The following is a 23,801-nucleotide window of genomic DNA, read 5'->3' as shown; positions in this document are numbered from 1 at the left end:
CTTAAAGCTTATTCCATGGCAGTGATGGCAGCAAAGTAACAACTTTTTTTTTCTGCTCCCAATGTGTCTGCACAGTGTAGGCTAGTGGAGCTATTCTGAGTGGTTAGAGGCCTGTTGGGATCTGGTTATCAAGAGGGGGTGGACTGCTTCATGGCAGGCTGTGACCATTTTGCTAAGCACTTTGAAAATGAAATCTTTTGCATCTGTTCTGACTTGCTCTCTATAATAGCAGTGACAGGATCAGATGGTGCCAGGGTGCAGACTAGGCTTGGAGATTCGAGTGCACCAAATCCCGGATTTGCCCCAAATCTGGGCACATTCAGGCATATTTGGGCCAAAATCGGCCGAATATGTCCTGCTTGAATATGAATGAATCCGAATCCACAGTGACCATAAATAAAGGGTGAAGGTCAGTGGTGGGATTTTAATGGTTTAACTACTGGTTTGCCACCCCCAAGCACCCCCTGCTGTGTGCCCCCCCGCTGCCCACTTACTTGACTGCTGCGCTCCCTTTTTCAATGGGCCAGAGGGAGGCAAGGGAAGGTGGCGGCTACGGCTTGGCCCATGTGCTGCTGGGTCAGTTGCCTGGCCACTAAAGGGGCCGGGTTTCTTTCACTGGCCAGCCGTGTGGCCTGGGGAACCCCTTTCTCTGGCATTGGCCAGGAGGCCTGGGTGGGCGCCGGCTGCTGGATTGGCCAGCCGCAGCCCAGCTGAAGGATGCCCACGCCTCCCAGCTGCTGCCCTAGCCCAGAAAGGCCACTGTGGCGGGACCTGTCAAGGTGGCCTTCCCAGGCTAGGGCAAGCTGCGCCACTGGCCCATGCATGCAGCCTGATCTGCAGCTGGCCAGCCCCGTGTGGGGGCCTCCAGCAGGACTGTTGCCTCCGGATGCTCTTGCGGGGGGCTGGCCAGCCATAAATCGGGCCATGCACCTGGTTTAATGGCATTGCCTGCTGGGGTGGCCTTCCTGGGCTAGGGCAGTGTCCGAGAGGCATGGGCAGACTCCGGTGGGGGCCTGCCAGCCGCCAATCAAGCCACACACCTCTGGGCCAGTGGTGTGGCCTTTGGGGGATGCCAGCTTGCACCCGGCTGTTTCAGGGTTCTGAAAGCCCCCTCACTTCCCCTCCCCTGGGAGAGGGAAGGACAGGGCTTTCAGCGCCTCAGAGCAGCCGCCCGCTTTTAGCAACCGGTTCACCCAAACCATGGCGAACCGGCTGAATCCCACCACTGGATATATCTTCTGGACGATCAAATAATTCTTAAGCCAATTAGAAAGGGAATTATACTTGGAGGAGGATTCCCTCTCTGGTGTATTAGTAATCTCACAAGGGAGATTACTATAGAGTGGGTGTCTAAATGTGGAAAGACTATATGTACTGAGAGAAAGAGCACCAGTTAGAACCCAGAGTCTTTTTGAATCCAAAAGTCAGTAACATTTAAGAGTAGCTCAAGACAAATCAGCAACTTCATAAGTAATATAACATCTAAGAAACCTAGAGGTTTGATAAAATCCTGTGCCTGTGACAGAAACCGAAGATTGTACATTTGATTTGATTTATTGGATTTAATATGTCGCCCCTCCCCTTCTGGACTTATTTAATCTATCTTTGTGTTCAGTAAATCTTTGCTTTTGTATGCTGAACTTGCTTTAGTTCTCTAGTGCCTTGAAAAGTGGGATGTGTTTCAAATAAAAAGGCAGTCTTCACCTTTTTGGAATTCTTTGGGCTGAGCAGATAAACTAAAAACCCTCACACACTACTTGGAATACAGCTTGGCCTTAATGAAGGTGGGGAAACCTGCATCCACACTGTGAGAAGGATGTTGGGGTGCCACAATGCTTCCTTCAGAGAAGGAATGATCGTCCCAACCTTGAAATAAGTTGTGGGGCATCCATTTATAAAGACGTCTACCTTTGACTCAGATGTTCCATTTTTGAGCAAAGTAGTCAAACAGTTGGTAGGTAGGCAACTCTAAGCCTTCTAGTCTGGTTTCAAGCCTTTGCTTCCCTTGTGGATGACTTGCTCCAGGACAGTGTGTGTGGAAAATCTACCCTGTTAATTCTCCTGGACCTCTAAGCAGCTTTTGACATCATCAGTCCTGGCATCCTTCTGGACCTCCTATCTGGACTAGGATTGGAAGGCACTGTTCTGCAGTGGTTCCAGTCCTACCTAAAGGGTAGGTTTCAGGTTGTGATTCTGGGGGACTGCTGTTCAGCTCCTTGGCCCTTGAAAGGGCAGAGAAGTGGGATAAACATTTTGTAAGTAAATAATGAATAAATTGCCTCCTCTCCTCATCTAGGCAAGGGTAATTCTCCAGGCTGTCATGGATACTTACAAGAGCAAACAAGGGATTGCCCCCTAACAATTAAATCCCCCCTCCAAAAAACTGTCAACTGACCATTCTGAATTGTTAATCTACTGAGGAATGGTTAGCTAGCAGCTGCAGCAGTATGTTGCTCAGTGCAGGGATGTATCTACTTAAAATGGCACCTGGGGCAAGCCTGGGCATGATGCCCCCCACACCTGTGTCCCGCCACCCCTCCACATGGACCTGGCCTCTATGTCGGGGGGGGGGTAAAGCGAATGAGGCTCACCCCATTAGCAATGTTCACATGGAGATTGCAAACAGCGGAGAGGCCACTTGCCCCACCCTCTCCCCATGTGGTGGTTGAGTAAGGGGCTGGCCACATTCCTGACCTCCACATGTAAGGGGAAGCAGCAGGGTTCGAGCATGGCTGGGGCTCGGTTTGGATCCAGCTCTAAGCCATAGACTGAAGCTGGCTGCTCTGGAGCCTCTAGCTTTGCACTTTGGCGCCACCTCCAAGCTCCACCTTCATTCAGGTGGAACTCTGGGACAGAGCCAACAGTATAAAGCTAGAGGGTTCAAGAGCAGCCGGCTTCAATCTGAGCTCAGCTGAGGCCAGGCTTGGATCTAGCTCTAAGCTACAGGTTTCAGCTTAGAGCTGTGCCCAATCCTGGCCGTAGTCAGGTTCAAACCAGCCCTTGCTGCTCCCATCTCCAAATGGAGATCGGTTGTGGCACAAAGTGGTGTTCCTGTGTGCTGCCACAGCACTGTCAACTGAATTTTGATTCTTGCAGCAGCTTCCGAGTTCTCTCTGGGCCCCAAATCAATGACCCTAGTACCTATAAAGTTTGACTTGCAGCTGGCTCCTGATTTGTCTGTTTATGATCAAGCTAAAGGAGAGCGTAGATAAGGAAAAGAAGAGCCCAGAACGTTGGTCTGCTACACAGTTTCCTATTTGGAAGGGCCCCAGTACATTATTGGCTGCTGATAATGGCTTCAGAACCCATAATGACTTCTCATTGTTGAAGCTAAGTGAGTATGGACATGATTAGTACCTAGATGGGAGATACCTAAGAACCCCAGGTATATAATTCTGAGCTTTCTGAGGAAGAGCAGGATACAGGTATGGAAAAATAAAAGCATAAAGATTTGTTCATTACAGAATAAATCAATATATTTATACAGTAATCAGTATATTTACTTTTCAATGTGACCCTATCTATGGATACTTAAAACCAAGATTTGAGTCATGGACAAGACAGTGTGATGCAGTGGTTAGATCAGGATCTTGAAACACTCAGGTTTGAATCTCCCTCTGTCATGGAAGCTTGCTGGGTGATGTTGGGCTAGTCCAGGGGTAGGGAACCTGCGGCTCTCCAGATGTTCAGGAACTACAATTCCCATCAGCCTCTGTCAGCATGGCCAATTGGCCATGCTAGTAGGGGCTGATGGGAATTGTAGTTCCTGAACATCTGGAGAGCCGCAGGTTCCCTACCCCTGGGCTAGTCTCACACTCTCAGCCTAACTAACCTTACTGGTGGTTGTGGTGGGTTTTCTGGGCTGTGTGGCCGTAGTCTGATGGATCTTGTTCCTAACATTTCGCCTGTATCTGTGTCTGGCATTTTCAGAGGTGTATTACAGAGGGACGTCTGTTACACACTGTGTCCAGTGAGATGGGAATGTTTTAGTGGGGTATAAATTGTCATGCCCCGGGTGGGGAACCAATCAGTAAGTGTTTGGTTGGAACTTGCTATGCAAAGATATGATTGATAGTATAGTATTGCAGGTGGGGTTTTTCAGTCCAGGGAGTGATTCACATTTGCATTCCCTGCAGCAGCAGCAGTATTGGTGAATGCAAATCCTGTGTTTGGGTGGAGTCCATTGTCCATGAACTTAGCATGCCTTTGGCCTTTGCTTCTGGTGTTTTTAAGTACTGGTAGCTTTGTAGAGTCTCTTCTTTCTTGTTGAAGTTGTCTTGGTGTTTGTGAATTTCAATGACCTCCTTGTGCAGTCTGACAAAGTAATCTTCTGAATTGTCCAGAATTTCAGTGTTTTCAAATAAAATGTTATGTTAAGTTTTGTTTAAGACATGTTCTGCAACTGCAGATTTTCAGGATGGTTAAGCCGACAGTGTCTTTTGTGCTCCTTAAAACGAGTCTGAATGCTGCGTTTTGTGGTTCCAATGTAGACCTTTCCACGGCTGCAGGATATGGAAATGTCTACATAGGGGGTGGGTCCCATTTTCCCCGCCTCCCAATGCAAATGCTGACTTAAGAGATCCAAGTAGGTACCTGGAGGTGGGGACAGCTGCTCCTACTGCAGAACAGACTGGTGAGGAAGGAAACCAGACGGAACGGTCAGAGGGAGGCATGGAGAATTTAACAAGGGCAAAGGGAAGGAATCTGGAGAGGAAGCCAGGTGAATTGGGGAAAGAGCACAAGGTGGGTGGAGGTCAAGGGAAATCCTATTGAGTGATAAAAAATGGGGTGAAACAACTTCCCTTTAAATGAGACAGTTAACTGAGGCCAAGGGGAAAGAAGCTGGGAGCACCATGCAACTTCTCTTTTGTCCATTCCAAGACAATTGAAGCTCTGGGGAGTTTAGCTGATCTCAGGCTAGAAGGTCATCTAGAGGATACTAAGGAGCAGAGGTATAGTCAGGAAAAATGGAGCCCAGGGCAAAATCTGAGTTTTCCTCAGTTCAAGGTGTTACACATACCTGGGTGTGCATCTTGGCTCTGTGGGGGGACAGGTTGAAGAGTGTGGCTTGAGGTAGGAAGGAAGGTGAAGATAGGTGGAAGCTGGAGAAGAGTGGGGTGGGGGAAGGGTAGCAATATAAGGGCTGGAGTGGAGGAGGATGGAACATGAGTGGCTTGGGGTGGTGGGAGGGTTGAAAGGACAGGCTTGGGGTGGCAGATTGGGAGAGGGTGGAATGGGAGGCTTCAGGTGGGGGAAGTCAGCAAGGTGAGGGTTCTGGTGGGGCAGGGTGGCAAGGGCATGGGGAAGGGTTGAAAGGTAAGGCTTAGAGTGGTGAGGGGTAGGAGGTGTGGCCGGGGTGGGGGATGGTTGTAGGAGAGCATGAGGGTGGGTAGGGTTAGCAGGTTAGTGTTGGGGTTGGACAGGGTGACAAGGTGAGGGTTGTGTTGGGGTGGGGGAGGGTTAGAGCTGCTCTGTGGGGCTGGGCTTCTTTGCGGGGCAGGCAAGGCAGTGGAGGACCTGCAGAGCTGCTCCATGGGCCTGGGCTTCTTTGTGGGGGCAGGGGAGGGCCTATGGATCTACTCTGTGGGCCCGGGCTTCCTTGCAGGGGCAGGGGGAGGCTGCGAAGGGTCCGCAGAGCTGCTCTGTGGGCCCGGAGTTCTTTGTGAGGGTGGGGGGAGGCAGGGGAGAAGAGCTGCTCCACAGTTTCAAACTTCTTTGTGGGGGTGGGGGTCGGGTGAGCCTGAGAGGGCTAGCCGGAAGTGGGGAGAGGGGACAACGGGGTTTTTAGAGTCCGTGAACAGTGGCGGCAAGGCCCATGAATGAATGGCGGCTGCCCGGGGCATTTGGCCCCTGGCTGCCCCGTGGAAACTCTGCCTCTGCTAAGGAGGATTGTTGTCACAGAGGGCCATTTGGATAATATGTTGTAGTCTTTTTGTTCTCTCTCCCCCTCTTGTTTTTTTTTTCAGATTGTATTTGTTCAGGACAGGAAATTGTCTCCCTTTGTTCTGTTTTAGTACGGTTTCCTCATTCTGCTGAAAAGCATATATCCATCCATCCTGCTTGATAAAGTGCAATAGAGAGAGAGAAGGTGTGAGCAGCAGCCAAAGTCAGAGCATTTCAGTCTGCTGACCTTGCCAGACTTTTGAAAAGCAGAAAACATTTCACTGTGCCAGGCACAATCAAGAATTAAACAGTATATCGCCTTAGTAGGTAGTTCAAATGGAAAAGAGCTCTTACTGTTTCCTTGCCACCTGCCTGGTGAAGTGTGGTTTGCCTAGATCACTTTCCACCTTTTACCTGTCCCTCTTTCTTCTCCATTTGTGCCTTTCTATGGGTTAACACCCAATTTTATATTTCCTCACAGTCCCAGGAACTGCAGCACAAGGAAGAGGAGCTGAAACAGAGGGACGCCTTCTACAAGGAACAGTTGGCCCGCATCGAGCAGAAGGTGAGGCTGCATTGTCTCTTATTTGCAGTGTCTGAATACTAACTGGATCAGATGCCGGTCTGCGAGGATCAGACGAGAAGAGAAATGAGAACCATTGTGCTGAAGTCTGGAACTGTCAGCCCTTATTACGTGTCCCCAGAGCCCTACTCCCATCAGACACTGTTGAACTGCTTCACAATCTGAACCTTTTAAGCAGCTCATATTTAAAAGATAATTGGTTTTTAACTGGATGATTTGAAAAAAATATATACTAGTGTACAATTCACAGGCTTATTTGCCCTTCCCCCTCCCTATGGGGTTTATTTGAAAGCCAACTTACCTTTTAAAAATTCTCTTTGTTTAAAAAAAAAATATCTGTGGATTAATCCCTGTAAAAGTAACCTCAGATCATATGAGTTAAAGTTGTTATTAATTTATCTTCGGGGATCAAAGTGTATTGGTCCAAACAATTGTCTGCTCCTATACTAGATAAGCCTTTGAAATGAACATGATTTAAAGAGATACCATCAAGCATCTTTTCAGCCTGAAATGACCTTTAGAAATCCATTTAGGGATCTGAATATCTTCCCTGCACGGAGCGGTTATTTCTCTGTTTAATTGTTTATAGTGATGAGTTTTTAAAAATTGATAGGGGGAAGATATTAGAATGACCATGCTATTCCTTAGAAGCCCTTGTGTTCTTTTTTATTCTAACTGTTAGCAGTTACTTCCATCCTTTTTAAAAATAAATGTGTAAAGAATAATATTCTGCAACCACAAAGCAATTAGACCTCTTTACAGGGTTCATTTATTTGACTCTCAATAGCACTATATCTGTGTGATAGGAAAAAATGCTCAAACCACTGGCTGCCAGTCTTTTGACAAGTGTGCTACAAGCCAGATCAGAAATCTGAAATAGCTCTATCTAATGTATACTGAAAACTGAATTTTTAAAAAGACAAAAAATGTATACTGAGAATTAATTATGCCCTACTCTCTTGCTTTGTATTGGGTTTGCCTCTAGTCTACTGAGTCAAGGAGCAGACAGCAGCACAGCATAAGGGAGGGAGGAAGTGTGTCATAAACTTATCGATAGCATCTGTGTCACGGGCTGACCATTCATAAAGTGAGATGATTCCCCAAGGGACAGAAGAACTTGTGAATTGGTTTTGGTCACCATAGCATAGAAGAAAAGTTGATTTTTGTAGCCTGCTTTTTCTCTATCTTTAAGGAATCTCAAAGCGGCTTACAAACTCCTTCCCTTCCTCTCCCCACAACAGACACCTTGTGAGGTAGGTGGGGCTGAAAGAGTTCAGAGAAAACAGTGACTGGCCCAAGCAGTCACTCAGCAGGCTTCATGTGGAAGAGTGGGGAATCAAACCCAGCTCTCCAGATTAGAGACCACCACTCTTAATCACTACACCACTCAGGAAAGTAGAAGCACAAAACTATGATCTGAGCAAAGAGGGCAGATCTGATAGTTCCTGCTCCTCTACCTCCAAACCAATGCACTGTGGGTTATTGTTCATTTTTTATTGCTGCTAATGACAAAGCATGCTTATGAGCTGGTTCGCTAGAAACACTTAACTACTTTTATTCTGTGTAATTAATTTTAAAATGAACAATTAAAACTACTGCCCAGTGTTAGTTGAGTTTAACTCCATTTATGTTTAATAGGTAATGTGCAATCCAATCTCAAGCAATCTACCAGCTGATCATCTCAGTTGTCTGCATCTTCACAGGCAAAGGGGATTATCTATCTATATTTATTTACTGCAATTTCTTGCCCTCATGCTTATACCTATTTAAATGTTTGTCTTGGGTTTTGTACATAGAAATGACTGGGAATATCTGTATATGTATCAGTCTCTCTTTTATGGGTCACAGAGAAACCATGTTCCTTGCTGCCCTATGTGACACAGAATCTTTGTTTGTTTCTGATATATTTTCACCCTTTTCCAGTTGTATTCTTTGGCTTCCTGTGCCGTTATAAATATGCAGTCCTTTAACAAATTCAAGCAAATCCCACTGAACTCATTTAGGCTTACTTCTAATAAATATGAATGAGATTGGACTGTAAAAAAGGGTTTCGCATTAACTGACATATGGTTTGTTTGTAGGAGCCTGAACATGGTGGTAACACCTGTTACATGTTGATATTTTTTTCCCTTCCTTTTTCCCAGTGCTGTGTACTAGGGCAAGCCAATATTCAGGACAGGTTTTGTTTCCTCACATTGTAGCAATAGATAGTTTTCTGACCCTTAAACACCAGCGTTTTGCTGGTAATAAAATAGAAGAATGCCTCCGACTGTTACAGGATGAACCTAGATTACAGCTGAAAATGGAGGGGGCTGGGAGAGGAGAGAAATGTACTTGAAACAGTGTAATAAAGCTTAATTGTATTAGTTTTGAAAAAGATTTTCGATCTTCTCCATGGATAATTTTATTCCTATAACGGTCGGAAAGAGAAAGTGCAGCACTGAACAATCTTTTATATTAGCTGTTGCTTTTATATAATTCTGCTTTCATTTGTTGAATACACAGACCTTGACTCCCCCCCCCTTTTTTTTGTCTCTGTAGCTACTGCTTTAGAACTTTTTAATCCATTTAGGAAAAAAATGAGGTTCACTAGGAGATAAGTTGAGGGGGAAACTTCTGAACAGCTGTTGTTTGGTTCGATTGTCACGGATGGATGTTTTGGGATTACAAAGCTAGGCTCTTCAGAGCGTTGTGGGAGGTTAGGTGCGGGTGAAAGGCAAGATGGTGATTCAGCTTGGAAATCAGAGGTCTAAATTATTGTTGAAGAGAACAGCCTCCTCTCTACCCCATCTGTGCTTTCTGAGGATGAAAGACGAAGACTAGTGTTCACAGTTTCTGATTATTAGTGGTGATTTACTATGAGTAATAATTTTAATATTGTATGTGTACAGGTGCCATCATGGTCTCCCTCTGCGCCCCCTCCCAACACACAACATTTGGAGAGAGAGCATCTGAGAGAGCAAATAGAGAAAAATGAAATAAGCCCTATAAACTCTGTGGGATTTGCATCTCCTCTGTTACTCCCTCCTATCTGGCAAACTGGAAAGGGACCCCTCCACATAAACAGATATACACATTGAGTAAGGGAGAAAAGAAGCTCAACTGTGTTTAAGGGAGCATGTTAATTTGGTCCCCTTAAGCAGGAGGTGTCTGTTTCTATAGGTTCTTATCACACCAATGAATGTGCAACTGTTAGTAGGAAGATACAGATTCCAGAGTACTGCTGCTGATGCAAATTAAACAGTTAATTGGAAGACACCATGGCATAATACATTTCTTGGCTCAATCATCAACTAAAAGAGAGACTGCAACCAAGAAATCAGAAGGAGTTTAAGACTGGGAAGGGCTGCCATGAGGCAACTAGAAAACATCCTTAAGTATCTATCTATCTGTCTATCCATCTATCCAATCTATCTAATCTAATCTATCTATAATTTGTCGCCCTTCCCTGAAGGACTCAGGGTGACGTGCAGCATTAAAATAACAGTAATTAAAACCTACTATGCAATATTTAAAAACAAAGACACAGATGGCAATAAAAACCCTCCCCCACCCCCACTTCCTGAGCCCACTGGAGGCTGGGACAGTGGAACATACTTCAGCCTGGCTGGACAAATGCCTGGCCAGGTACAAGGAAGCGTCACTAGAGACCAAGATGAAGATCATTCATACTAAGGTATTCCTCATTACTATTTATGGATATGAAAGTTGGACAATGAAGAAAGCTGATAGGAAGAAAATGGATTCATTTGAAATGGGGTGTTGGAGGAAAGTTTTATGGATATTATGGACTACCAAAAAGATGAACAAGTGAGTTCTAGATGAAATCAATCTTGAATTCTCCCTGAAACTGACATAATTAAATTGAGGCTATCATGTTTTAGTCACATCATGAGAAGATAAGACTCACTGGAAAAGACAACTATGCTGGGCAAAGTTAAGGATAGGATGTTTGGATGGTCATTAATTCATAGGGGCCACCATAAGTTTGAAGCAGCTGGGTGGCACATAATGCCCGGATATGATATCAAAGCAAGGCACATGTTAGATGGTTGTTGGAAAGATACTGACACAGTTTTCTAAGCCTGTGACTAAGGAGGATGTAACTCTTCTGAGGATTGGCAAATCATTTAAACAGAGGAAATGCAGGCCATTCCTGCATGGGTTTTTTGCCTCATGTTCAATGCTTTCGGGAAGTAAGTTTCGTTCTTGCCACTCCATAATGTCTTCATGCATTTGTGCAGTTCCTGGGATTTCCCAGGATCCTCTCCAGTCTTTCTCAAATTTGTGAATGAAAGGTTAAGAGTCATGGCCTTACAGCAAATGTCATAGTGTAAGGACAAATTATCTCAATTTTATAAGGAACAGAATCTTAATAACTTCAGCAATAAATTCAACACATCTTAACAACAGAGGTGCTCTTGGAATTCTTCAAATAACATGTATTTGAGTTTGTTTTGGCTCTTACACCTACTTCTTTGTCTGATATGGTTTACCATTAAAAGTCAACAGCAGCAAAAAAAACCAAACAAAAACAAACAAATGCTGAAGGAAATCCTGCGCTTACACTGGACTGAGGGAGAAAAATGGCTGGTCTCACTTCCTCGCCACTGGAATTCATAGCCTTTGATAAATCTATAATCTTACTCTTGAAAAAATAAACTTATTTTGTAACTCTGCAAAAATTGGTCTCTCTGTTCCCCCAGCATTGATTTCTCCCTTTTGTTTCCTCCAATATCTTTCAATTTCTATGCATCACTATCTATTGCACCTTGGTCTCACAAGGAATAGCTGTATTGGGAAGCTGTTTTTTTTTTTTTAATTATTCCTCACTCACTTCCCATATCTGCTGGGAAAGATTACTGTGCTCTGCCACTGGCTTGACTTTCAGAGCTCTCTGCTTGCTTTCCCCATTAATGGCTGTTTCACTAAAAGCCTGTAAAGTTTAGCAGTTAATATACCTCAGTGCACCTGCCTTCAAAGACAGGTGAAATTGATTGGTAATTTGATGAACTCAAAGAACATTTATATCAGGGTAAATAAAATGAGCTAGATGTTCTTGCTGCTTACCTGTTGTTGCCTCTGTGTGTGTGTGCATGCTCAGACTTTAAGTACTGTGATGACTGCTGTACGGTGCATTACATCAAATTACAATCAAATTACAAGCAGCTTCTGTGCAAACAGCAGCCAAAGTGTTTGCTTTCCTTGTTGGTCTACGAAGTTAGCACAGAGGCAAATTTGGAGCTGGTGTGTTGAACCAAGAAGTGCTTGAACCTTATGATGTGTTCTTTCTCCTGGCTAAGGCACCTTGTTAAGGGACTTGTAAAGAATTTCAGCTGAAATAATAAGAGAAAAAACACACACACAAATCCACAACCGGCAGCATAACTAAAATAAGACTGATGGAGTGGAGGGAGGGAGTGGGGAAGAAGGTACTTATGCAGGTTTTATCATGTGTTATTTACAGGTATCACTTGTATGTCAGGGATCGTGGTTAGTGCCCATACCATTCCAGAAAGTAACAACTGTAAATAGAAACTACATATCTAAGCCTGATTGCTTAGTTCCTCTCTACATTATTTAGAATGGCAGTACTGGCTTTCATTCATCTCGTATGGTTTCCCTATGCAGGTATTCATAGGAGTGTGGATTGCAACCACTGGGAAGCAGAGGCCTATGGGGGGAACAGGTACCCGGGGACAGCTCCTTCTCCAGGTGCCCCCCCAGGGGTGGGGCCTGGGGGCGGGGTTGTGCCCCCCTGCACTCAGGGGTGCCAAGCCACGCCCTTAGCCTTTGGGCAGACCAGCTTTTGAAAGCCGGTCTGCAGGGAGGCAGAGGGCTCAGGGGTGGGGCCGCCTCACACTCGGGGTCAGGGCTCAGTGCCCCTGAGCCACGCCAAGCATGGGGGCACTCCCTTGCCGCCGCCTCCCTGCAGGCTGTCTCCTGGGGATGGCAGGAGATGGCCTGCAGGGAAGTGGGGAGTGGGGCTCAGCGACGTGCGGCTGGGGTGCGTGTCTTTTGGCATGTGACCGAAAGGTGTGCGCCTGGGAGACATGGGTGACCCTATGTCCCTAGGGCGGTATACCACTGCTGGGAAGTGGCTCCCACAGACTGGTAGAAGTGTGAAACAGGCCACTGTAGGTCAGGATTCCACAGCACTCTCAAGCAAGGCAAACTGAAGCAGTTTTATCTTATTTTTTCTCCAGCAATAGAGCCAATCTTATGTAGTGCTTTGAGTTGTTTAAAACTGCAGACGACTCCAGAATTTACTGCATTTTACCAGATTGGGAGTAAGTCTGTCATGGTAATTCCCAGATAACATTATAATGACAGCTATTGAAGTAAACTGCATAAAGCAACCCCAGTTTATATAAATAGACATGATGACACATGGCTACCCTACAAGCAGTATAGAACTGACAGTGTAGTGGCTAAGCAGCAAAATACATATGACAACTGTAGTTTGAGAGCATAACAGGCAATCATATTGCGGCTTATAACTACTGCGAGGATACGAGAAGACGAAGAGAGAAGAAACATACACAGAGGATACTACCAATTTGACTTCAGGCACTTTCTCACTTCAACCCATATTTTCTGAACAGTCTTGTATCCTAAATGAAGGATTGGCTTCTTGTAATATGGGTTAGGTCCACGTCAGAGCTAAATGCAGAACTGACAGCAGGGAGTACTGCCCTGGTAGCCACTTTCTGTGAAATTGTGTAGAAAGCTGGCCAGGGGGCTAGTTCAGCCTGCATGAGAAGGGTAAGCTCGAGTTGAAGAAGGTGAACGGCAGTAGAGCCGGCAGGAGCAGGTTATTGTTTTTGTTTTGTTTTCATTTAAATGGCAAAAATGTCAGAGTAAGCGATGGGTTTAATTGAACTAAGACAACTATGAATCGATGTAATAAAACTATTGTTCACATAGGAAATAATGTCAACCAAGGAGTGGCTAGGCACTGTGCTTATAAGTCATTTGACTGCACTTTTCTCCATTTGCAAACCTCCATAAAGAAAACATTTGACTGGGGCAGATTTGTTGCAGGTGCACTTTATTCCCTCAGAGTTTAGTTGTGCAGGAAATGCAACTCCCGCATTCTTTTGCTTGTGTTAAATATCAGTAGGTTTGTGCTCTGGAGTTCCTGTTCCTGATTTTGCTGTTTTTATCTGGCTTGTGCAAAAATCAGTATTTTTCCAGTCATTCTTTCATGCTAAAGAATTCTGGATCTAAGTAATTCAGCTTGCACATTCTCTTCCCCATCTCCCCCTTTTCATATAACTCAAAAGGGCTGATTCCAATGTTACTTGAAAAATTGAATTAGCCCAATAATTAATGCCTGTACATCTCTCACTTCAAATCACATTGTGTATAGTGCCATGGAACTGGTTTTAGTGGCTTTCACGTAAGTAAGTATTAGATTTATTTATTTTTATACACTGCCTTTCCCAATTTAACAGGTGGCTGACGTATAATTTAATTCAGTGACCACTGCATTGTGGGTTGTGGCGGGGACGGAATATTCCTATTCATATCATGGTGTTGTATGCCCATTCAAGAAGCAGGCTTGCACTTTGGGGATGATCCTGGAAATGACATTTATGCTTCAGTGGTACAACGTATGTCCAGACCTGAGTAAGGATCTGTCCACTTTGGAAATTCTCGAACTCTGATGTACCTTGAAAAACTTTGGCTTGTACAAAATATTTATATACCGCTTTTCTGATAGTCCATACAGACTTACCATCATGACAATAAGATCAGAAAAACATAGAATCATCGAGTTTGAAAGGACCATGCAGTCCATCTAGCTAGCCCAATTGAATTCCATTAATTTCCTGAGAAATGACTTTAAGCCTACCTAGGACAAAGTTCCCTCATGAAATGACCTTTAAAAATAGGACTGTTTTAAAGGTCTTCTGAAAATGTCCTCAGAATTGGAGCTCTGCAAACTGCTTCTAGAAGATGAAGTGTTGAAGAAGAGTTTGGATTTAAACCCTGCTTTTCTCAAGGAGTCTCAAAGCAACTTAATAACTTCTTTCCCTTTCTCTCCCCCACATCAGGCACCTTGTAAGGTAGGTGGGGCTGAGAAAGTTCTGAGAGAAATGTGGTTAGCCCAGGGTAACTCAGCAGGCTTCATGTGGAGGAATGGGAAAACAAATCTACTTAACAGGAGAAGAGTCTGCCACTCTTGTGGAGGAGTGGGGAATGAAACCTCATTCTCCAGGTTAGAGTCCACCGCACTTAACCACGACACTACTCTACCTGATTCAGCTGCTTGGAAGGCAGCTCTACTAACTGCTACACCACCAAGTATGCCACCACTGTACCACCAACTATATCATGACACTGGAGCAACAACTGGAGAAGCCCATGAGTAGACAGTGGACAGATAGTGCTACATATGGGAACAGGACTGAGGGAAAGAATTGATTAATGTCATTGGTGTATTGGTGCATTTGCAGACAGACAGCACTTCAGATGGCACCTTTGTGCCAACTCCAATCTTCCTGGCAATCAATTCTGGTTGTTCCCATTTTTAAGTCCATTAGATTGGTTGCCACTCAGTCATGAGTTTTATTAGGACCTTGAGAACTAGCCTCCCAGGAACGGTCAGGAAGGGTCTCACTTTTGGCTTGTTTTCAAATGCACCAGGAAGCAGTATCTTTTTAATAGGGCTCTGAATGTAAACTAATAATTGGCAGCATGGTTGATTGGTGTGTATGTGTTGAATTTGTTAAGTTTAACCATTTTTAAACTGTTTGCGCTGAGCCTGTTTTTGATGTATGCTTTGGTAGACTGCTTTGGATATTCATAAGTTAAGGAAAAGATGGAGTATTGTACATCTAATGCTGAACATGGTCCCTCTCCTCCATGCCTTTAGGTGACCAAGGGGTCTGGCTGACATCAAGATGCTATTTTAGATCAATTGATGTTTTCCAAACTTGTATATTTTTTAAAAAAACTTTTCTAGCTTGGTCTGAATTTTTCACAGCGAAAATCAACAAAAGAACCTTGTTTCAAAAACCAGTAAACAACAAATAATCTTTTCCTGAAGTTTAGAGAAGATGGCCTCCCATTACTTCTACAAGGTTGTCTGTTAAGGGCTGTTAAAATGTGTGTATGAGAAGGTTGCTGGCTTTAAGCCACACTCTGAAGAAGTGCTAACTACGTGTGTATACATAATCACTTTAATACATCATCACTACTTCAGCACGAATATCAACAGCTTCATGGTTTGATGTGACAGCTTGAGTGTCGCCTTGTTTCATGGGATCTCACACTTTCTCCCTCTCTTATCCCAATAGTTTATGTACATCATATTGCAGCTATATTTTTTTTTTCCCTGAAGTTTAGAGAAGAATATATATATTCTTTTTCTCCCGTAGCTTATTCTCTTCCCTTCTGTACTGTTGCACTACCTTGTCCTGGATACAGACAACAGGGAAGCTATGTGCATATGGTGACTGGTGGGAAAATGTGTTGGAACCTAGCAAACCTACTTTTCCTTTCTGATGCCTATGCATTCGCAGTTTATTTTGTAGAATGCTAGTTACTTGCCACTTTCTTGTACTATTGGATCTTTTCAAAGCACAAACACCTGCCTTTGCTCCCTAAACTTTTCTCAGGTTTGTGTACGTACACCAAAATCAAAACCAATAAGCACTTTGATATCTTCATACCAACATTTGTTGTTCCCTTGTCTTACCCTAGAGCTGAGTTTGACTACAGCCTGCAAAAGTACATCTTGCTAAGAGATTAGACTTTTGAGTATCTAGAGAATTAGCAATAGAACCGGGTGGGGGGGGGGGCAGCGGGGGAAGAAAGTGCTTAGGGGGCTGACTGACCTTTATCTTTTATGTTTACCTGTATCTGAGATATGTTGGCATAAGGGTCAGTTATTCCGATAGAGGCCTCCAGTGCTGCTTTGCTGCTGTCAGGCACTGCGTAGCCCTGCAGCAACCACTCCTTGGCGTAGGCCCCTGTTCTGGCATGGTTGTGGGTAGTTATGGAGGTGCTGCCAGAATTTATCCCCTGAGCCCTTTCATCCTGGGAATGCCTCCTGTCAGAGGCAGAAAGTTACATCAACAAAAAAAATTGTGTCGTCAATATGTGCCAATTGAACTGAAAAATCAAGTGGCTCACTGATGTGGCCATGCCTATTAGGCCTGGAGGAGCTCAGGATGCTGACTATGGGTGTGACCAATCACCTCACTCCCCAGGGGTTGCCAATCGCCCTCCTCAGCACCCTGTCACCCCCTCACAAAAACCTTGACCAGAATACCTTACAATTCAGTAGGTAGGGCACATGGCACAGGACAATCTCAGAGCTCCTCACCATATGGACTTAGAGTGATCAGTGAACTGCTTGGGTGGCGGAAAAAACAAGAGAGGGCCCTTAACACTATAGGGCAAGCCTTTAGCAATAACACCCAAGGGGGAGATCAGAGTCCATACTCTGTGGCTGGTCTTTCATTTCAGAACCCTAATGGGTTCCCTCCCTCCCTCCTGCACGCACGCACGCACGCACTCACGCACGCACGCACGTTCAGTTTGTTGTCCCAGTGCATCTCTTGGAGTCCAGCCCTTCCAAGCTCCACCTATAACTCCACATCACTTAAACACACACTCTCCTCATGGCCCAGGGAGGTGGCAGTTGGCATCTTCGGACCTTGTCAGGATTTGCAGTCCAGTAATGCCTATTTTTTGCCATAATTCTGCCTCTGTCTGGTTCTGATTATATGTCAGGAGCTTAATTTCTCTTCTCCACTTCCTCCTCACTCCATCTGTGACTTCCCTTGAGAGATGCCCACTCACATGTCAAAGAGGGAGTGCTGTGGGTGGCTTGAGGAGCTATGGATGGTTGTTCAGGTGTCAGTGCTCCACTGTCATGGTTATCTGCTGAACTTAGCAGGGGCCCAGCAGCATCTCCAAGGCTGGTCTAACACCAGGTGCCGCCCCCCTGAACCTCACAGACTGATCTGTGATGGAGGAATAGGTCAGGGGCAGTGGTGAGATTCAAATAATTTAACAACCGGTTGGTTACAAGCACCATTTTAACAACTGGTTCTGCCGAAGTGGTGCGAACCTGCTGAATCCCACCACTGGTCAGGGGTAGTCTGGTTGAAGAAGCCAGCCTAGTGTGGTGGTTAAAGTGTGAAACTAGGATCTGTGAGACCCAGATTCGAATCCCCACTCATGCCATGGAAGTTAGCTGGGTGGCCTTGGCCAGCTATGCATTCTCAGCCTAACCTACCCCACAGAGTTGTTGCAAGCATAAAATGGAGGAGAGGAGAATAAGCCACTTTGGGTCCCCATGGGAGAGGAAGGTGGGCAATGATAGAGTAAAATAATGCTATTCATAACTGTGTGTCTGTTCTAGGAAGGGGGGCTCTGTGACCCTGGAGGAAGACATCTGGAGAGGTATCACTGAGGGGGCAGGGGATCATTGAGTTCCTGGAGCCAAGGACTGGAGGGAGCAAATGCAGCTGTCAGACTTAACATCTTTGGAGTGGTAGAGAGGGCACTGGTATGGGAAGCAGGCAGCTAAGTCAGGCCTAGGATGCTGTAGCAGGGGAGTTGCCAGCCAAGTAGTATGGGGATGTCCTTAGCAGTATGGCCGGGCTGCTGGGAGACATCTCCGCTGGTGAGTGGAGGACACCCATCGCTGGGCAGCCTCTTCTTGTCATGTCCCCATGGCTGCCTTCGCATTGCTGCGACAGAAGACCTGCATGAGGGTATTTGTGCATTGGGGCCTGCTGGGGCTCTTGCCAATTCTTGCCAGCTGGCCAGGGATTGGAGGGCCTAGTAATTTTTAGGGGGTGAGTGATATGCTGCAGACACAGAACCTTGAACTCTGGCCTGCCTCTTGGCTGTGACCTGCTCAGGGCCAGGATACCCTGCTCCTTTCATCCCCTTATATGTTCTGGCTATCTTGTCCATCACAGCTTAGTCATCATAATACAATGCCTGGTTGAGATGCTATTGCAGAGTTACGGAGGCCAACCACAATGTTGCTGGGAACTAGCAGCCCTCAGGATTGCACTGCAATTCCTTCAAATTATGTGCTTAGCCGATATTTGTGTGGCTCATATGGCTATGTATATTGCTGCCTGTTCCCATTCTTGCCTTCAGGATGTCCTTGGGAAAGGGACATTTTCTTTCTAGAAATTTCCTGTTTTAATACATTCAAATTGAATGTTCAGTGAAGCTGTTTGTGGTTACAGTGTGCGCTGTTTGAAATTTCCAAATGTTTGGAAACTGAAATTGGTGCTTCCTGACACCCTGTCTCCTGTTCCCTCTGCATGGTTCACTGTGTGAAGAGAGAGGTGTCGTGAACCAAGACCCCCAGGGTCATTGATGATGTCCTATGCCAGGACTGCACGAAAAGTGTTCAATGATGAAATCACCTCCGCTTGTGTAAATTATTATGGCTTCTCAGTGAGGCAGTTCTTGAGCGCTAGCTATGGTTGTCTGCTTGGCTTAATTACTCTATGGTTACATCTCAATAACGCTATTGAGATTGTCTCTGTCTATGATACGTTAGGCTGATACAATTTCTGTGTTGTCATTAGTTTATGCTCAAGCATTATTCTAACAACAAAATTACCTTTGTGTATCTCATTCCCATTACAGAAAGTTAGTTAGAATGTAAGCATTACATGAAAGGGGGTGGGGGGTGGGTGACAAAATACATGTGACATGTAAAGGGAAAAATTCCAGTCAAACCTTTGAGTGTTACTTAAAACAATCTATTTATTGAGTCTAATTCCTCCCAGATTTCCAAAATGACTTCTATATTTTTAAACAGTTATTTTTAACAGACATTATATACATGGTTCCCCCAATCATAGCTTCATTTTCTCTACAGAACATGACATAGGCAGTCCCCTATCTCAAATGCACCCCATGGGCTTTTTTTTGCCTTCTTCACATTAATCTATATTTGACTGCATGTTGAACTCACACCAATACGCCATGGTTTCTGAAAGCAAGTTGCAGACTACGATAAAGTCTAATGCTGTGTTTAATGCTATACTTTACTTTAATTGGATTTCTATCCCTCCCTACCCCAGCCAAAGACCAGGCTCAGGGTGGCTTACATGTAGTCAACATATGACATATAGAATCAGCACTTAATACAATAATCAATACAATCTATAAATAATGCATAATAAATTAAGCCATGTAAATAATTTAAATCAGAACATTAAATACTTAACATTTACAAAATATACAAACTTAGGCTCCTTTGTATTGTCGAAGGCTTCATTAGGCTCCTTTCCATATCAGTCTTCCAACAGTGGGTAAATTTACGCAAACAAAACTACAGATAAATAACATGGAAATAATAAAATAAGAGTTTATGCTAAAATCTACTAGGTCTGCCCACCCACCTCCCTTCTCCAAATATACCAAGTCAGACCACAAATGAAAAGGAAATGACCCACCCTGCTCACAAACACGCAGCCTTATGCCACTGCCTTGGGTTGCTGCTGCTCCTTAAGTGGCTGCCCAGCCCCTCCTCTTCAGGCAAATGGGATAGCATGGGACTCCCAAACCCTCTGGCTACAGGCCACACTTCCACAGGTCTTGCGAGCAGGTCTGCTACACAGACAGCAAGATGGACAAGTCTGGCAGGCAGCCATTGTTGCAACAGCTGTGGGAAGCTAAGCTGCCTTGGGTTGCTGCTGCTCCTTCAGTGGCTGCCTAGCCCCACACTCTCTGGATGTTGTAAATGGGATGGGGTGGGATTCACAAGCCCTGTGGCTGCAGGCCACAGTTCCACAGGTCTTGCAAGCAGGTCTTACATGTAGTTAACAAAATGAATCAGTTTGGCAGACACTGTCCCAGACTGAGAAGAATAAATCATACCACTTCAGATTGCGGCACAGCAACGTATATATGGACTGAAATATCATATTAATCTTATGACACTTTCAGCAGATGGGGTTGTTATATGTGGGTGAAGCTGATAGTCTTCCTTATGCCTGCTTATTAAGACCCCCCCTCCTGGAAGAGCCTTGCTTGTTTGCTGATCTGGTGGCACTATCAAAACATTAGTAGAACACTTCTTATTAAAGGACTTTTAGATTGGGAAAGAGCATGTATTGGGTTCAACCCTCTGTATCAGATCCATTAACGGGGATGCCTTGGGGGAGAATTTCAGACCACCCAGCCTAATTCAGAACTGAGTCCCAGAAAGTGCTAATTAGTTTGCATTCAAAGCTTTCTTAATTGTCAGGTTTGAAGAATGGTAGTTGGGGAATGGCGGTAAAGTTATAAAGAGTGGGCTGGCATGCAGCTTCTTTTTAACTAGCTTCTTGTCAATTTGCTTTTTACTTACTTCAGTTGAAATAAAAATGTATAGTAAAATCAATAAATGGAAGGATGCCTACTGTTCCTTCAAGAATGATTTGAGTTCACTTAATAGCTGATATTAGAATTTCAGGCTTTGCTAATTTATTATTGTATATTCTTCACATTTATTTCATACCTCTTGTTTAAGACTCTGGAAAACTGTTATAGATCTACCCTTGTGAAGGTTTCGAGCATTTTCACAGAGCTTGGAATTCAAAGCCTACAGGCAACTCTTTCAAGAGAATTTTTCTACTGGTTTCTGCCTGCTTAAGCAGTGGTCCAGGTTGGTTTTTTTAAATACAGACTGGGTACAATCTTTGTTGCATGTTGATTGGTGGAGGTGGTAATTTTTATATATCTAAAGGTAGATAGATATAAGTGAGGAAAAACACCCCCTCATATCCTACAGCCACAGGACTCTTTGTAGTCCTAAAACTCGGGAGTGGGGGGAAATTCCCTATTCCCGCACGACTCCCTGGCATGATGGTTAAAGTGTGTCTCCACTCCTGCTTTGTAACCCTGGAGCTAGAAATCTCTAAAAGCTGACAAAGCTCTAGGCTATGTATTCTTTTTAAAAGGCATGCAGGTATATATTTATGCTGTTTAATCAGGATTTCATGGATAGGTGACCCACCTATAAGGCCAGCTCACTAAAGAAATCTGTATTCTAGGCCATTCTCCTTCACAGCTGATTTTTGGAAAGGGACACCAAAGGTTTTGTGAGGAAGAGAGCACATATCCCCAATAGAAGTTATTTTTCCAAGTAGCTGGAAAGAATTTTTAAATAGCAAAAAACAGGTAGCTTCATTTATAATCCCCCTTAAATCTGCCTTGTAGCACAGAATTATCACTCAAAGTTTTTTTTTAAGGGAAAAGAAAGTAGAAAGATAGGAAAGGCTGCCAGAATCTGTCAAGTTACTGGAACTTTCAACCCTTCATTACTCACATTTTATAAAGCACCCTCAAACCCCTTTCTTTCCCCCACTCCTCCCCCATTGCACACTACACTGCTCTGAATATGTACACCCACCTCTCAGTCAGATCTGTGCAGTCTGTGTGTCTGGTTTGTCTTCTGTGCCTTTGATGTGCTCTGAAACACAGGCAAAGGAAGGTCTGATCATTTCTCTAAAAACTTGACAGTTTGTGTGACAATCTGTCCACAAATCCACAGGCTTCCTGTCAACTAAATGAGGCTTTGAATATCAAAAGTTTCAGATGCGGTGCTTGCCGCTTTGCCGGTGTGCTGAGGGGAAACTGTAACAGGCTTCATGTGTAACCTGGGAGATGCGCCACATTTTCCTTAATCATTTCAGGGACGTCTCATCATTGTTTGTTTGGCTGGTTCTCAACTCTGCATGTGTCAGGGTTATTTAGTAAAGCTTGATTGGCTGGGTGCTACATCACAGTAATTTGTAGTATACTGTATAACAGAAATGAAAGGGTGGGGATGGCATGCCTTGCCGTGGTTTACTTTTTAAAAATAGTCTTAATGTATTTTCCTTCTAATAGATCTGTATTAATGTTGATACACCAACAAATATAACCTTGTGCTCAGGCTTTTATTGATGGGTACCTCACATAGTTGATTCATTCCCCAAATTTTTCTAAATTTCAGCTTCCTTTCCTTCATGCACACGTTGATTTGTGTGCGTGGTATGTGCATGTACCTATGGTACTACCTTCATGTTGATTTTTAAAATGACATAGAACTCTCCCTTTATTTATCCTGTTTTTCTGGCATTCAGAAAATAACTTCTGTTGCAGTGTAGTTAGTAGATTATATTTGGAATATTTCTTTGTTTTAATCTGGAGTTTTTCCTCTTTTATTTTGTACCTTTTATTGGTATATTGGAACATTCTTATTCTATCGGATCCTAGTGAACTTTAGGCACCGGTTACATTTTAAAAATTGTGATGTTAAGAAATAAAAAAATGATTGCTGTAATCAAAACATCTGACCTCTTAGAGTTTTAGGTCCTGTTTCTATGACTAGTTTCTTCACTTTCAGAAATTCTTTGAAGATGTATTTTGACTCCAGCACTGCTCTTACTGAGAGAAGATGAGGAACCAGAAATATAAATTCCTGCAGATGACTGGGAAAGGCAATGGCAAACTATCCTATAAATAAAGTCTGCCTAGTAAATATTTTGATGTAATGTCACTGCATGAGTCAGTAATGACCCAGTATTTTCACAGGAGACTAACTTTGCTCTTATTTAAAGAAAATCAAACTTTTATTTATTCATTTTAAGCATTTCTGGGTCACCTTTTCTTTGCCCAGTTATGGATAGCCCAAGCTAGCCTGATCATGGAAGCTAAACAAGGTTAGCTTTGGTCAGTATTTGAATGGGAAACCACCAAGGAATACCAAGGTTGTTACGAAGAGGCAGGGAATATCAAGCTACCTCTAAACTCCCTTACCCTGGAAGCTCTGTGGAGCCACCATAAATTGAATGTAATTTGACAACAAAAAAAGTAACCTTTTAACTGAAATAATTTCCCCAAAAGAGTCGGTGAAAACGTTTAAATATTAATGCAGCATTTAAAATAAAGTTATATTCAAAATATTTAAACAATTCAATAAAAAACACAAAGACATACAAACACATACTCTGGGCTTTTATCAACTGTTTGCTAATCTGAAAGCCATAAATCCTTGCTTATTCTGGTCATTTTATATATTCATCACTGCTATATCTATGTGCTTTACATCCCTCTGTACTTTGGGCACTATATATGGATAAGATTTGTTATAGGGAATTGTGGAAGTCTTACTAATAAGATCCATTTCCTGAGTGGGCCCACACAGTCTGGTGCTATTCTCTTTCGTAAAACAGGGACCGTGAAAGAGATTTAACTTCAAAATGCATTCTGTCTGGCAGTGACTAGTTTAACATGACCTCGCCTTCCAGCATTGCAGATGTACTCATTCTGTGATCCTGAAGTGAATCCTAATTCAGCATTTATGATTTCACAG

The 23,801-nt window shown here is 43.9% G+C and overlaps 1 protein-coding gene across 2 annotated transcripts in view; it reads left to right on the top strand.

Moving 5' to 3' along the window:
• The window catches only part of CHCHD6 (coiled-coil-helix-coiled-coil-helix domain containing 6), a 235,375-nt gene that overhangs the window by 102,375 nt on the left and 109,199 nt on the right, over positions 1 to 23,801 (top strand). For both annotated transcript variants that reach the window (XM_048491338.1, XM_048491337.1), the window contains one exon: positions 6,365 to 6,448. In XM_048491338.1, the coding sequence (XP_048347295.1) occupies positions 6,365 to 6,448 (84 nt within the window). The remainder of the gene's footprint in view (positions 1 to 6,364; positions 6,449 to 23,801) is intronic.

The sequence above is a fragment of the Sphaerodactylus townsendi genome, linkage group LG03 (genome assembly GCF_021028975.2).
Source record: "Sphaerodactylus townsendi isolate TG3544 linkage group LG03, MPM_Stown_v2.3, whole genome shotgun sequence".
Classification (NCBI taxonomy): Eukaryota; Metazoa; Chordata; class Lepidosauria; order Squamata; family Sphaerodactylidae; genus Sphaerodactylus; species Sphaerodactylus townsendi.
Note: the sequence above shows the minus strand (reverse complement) of the source record. Positions and strands in the feature narration are given on the sequence as shown.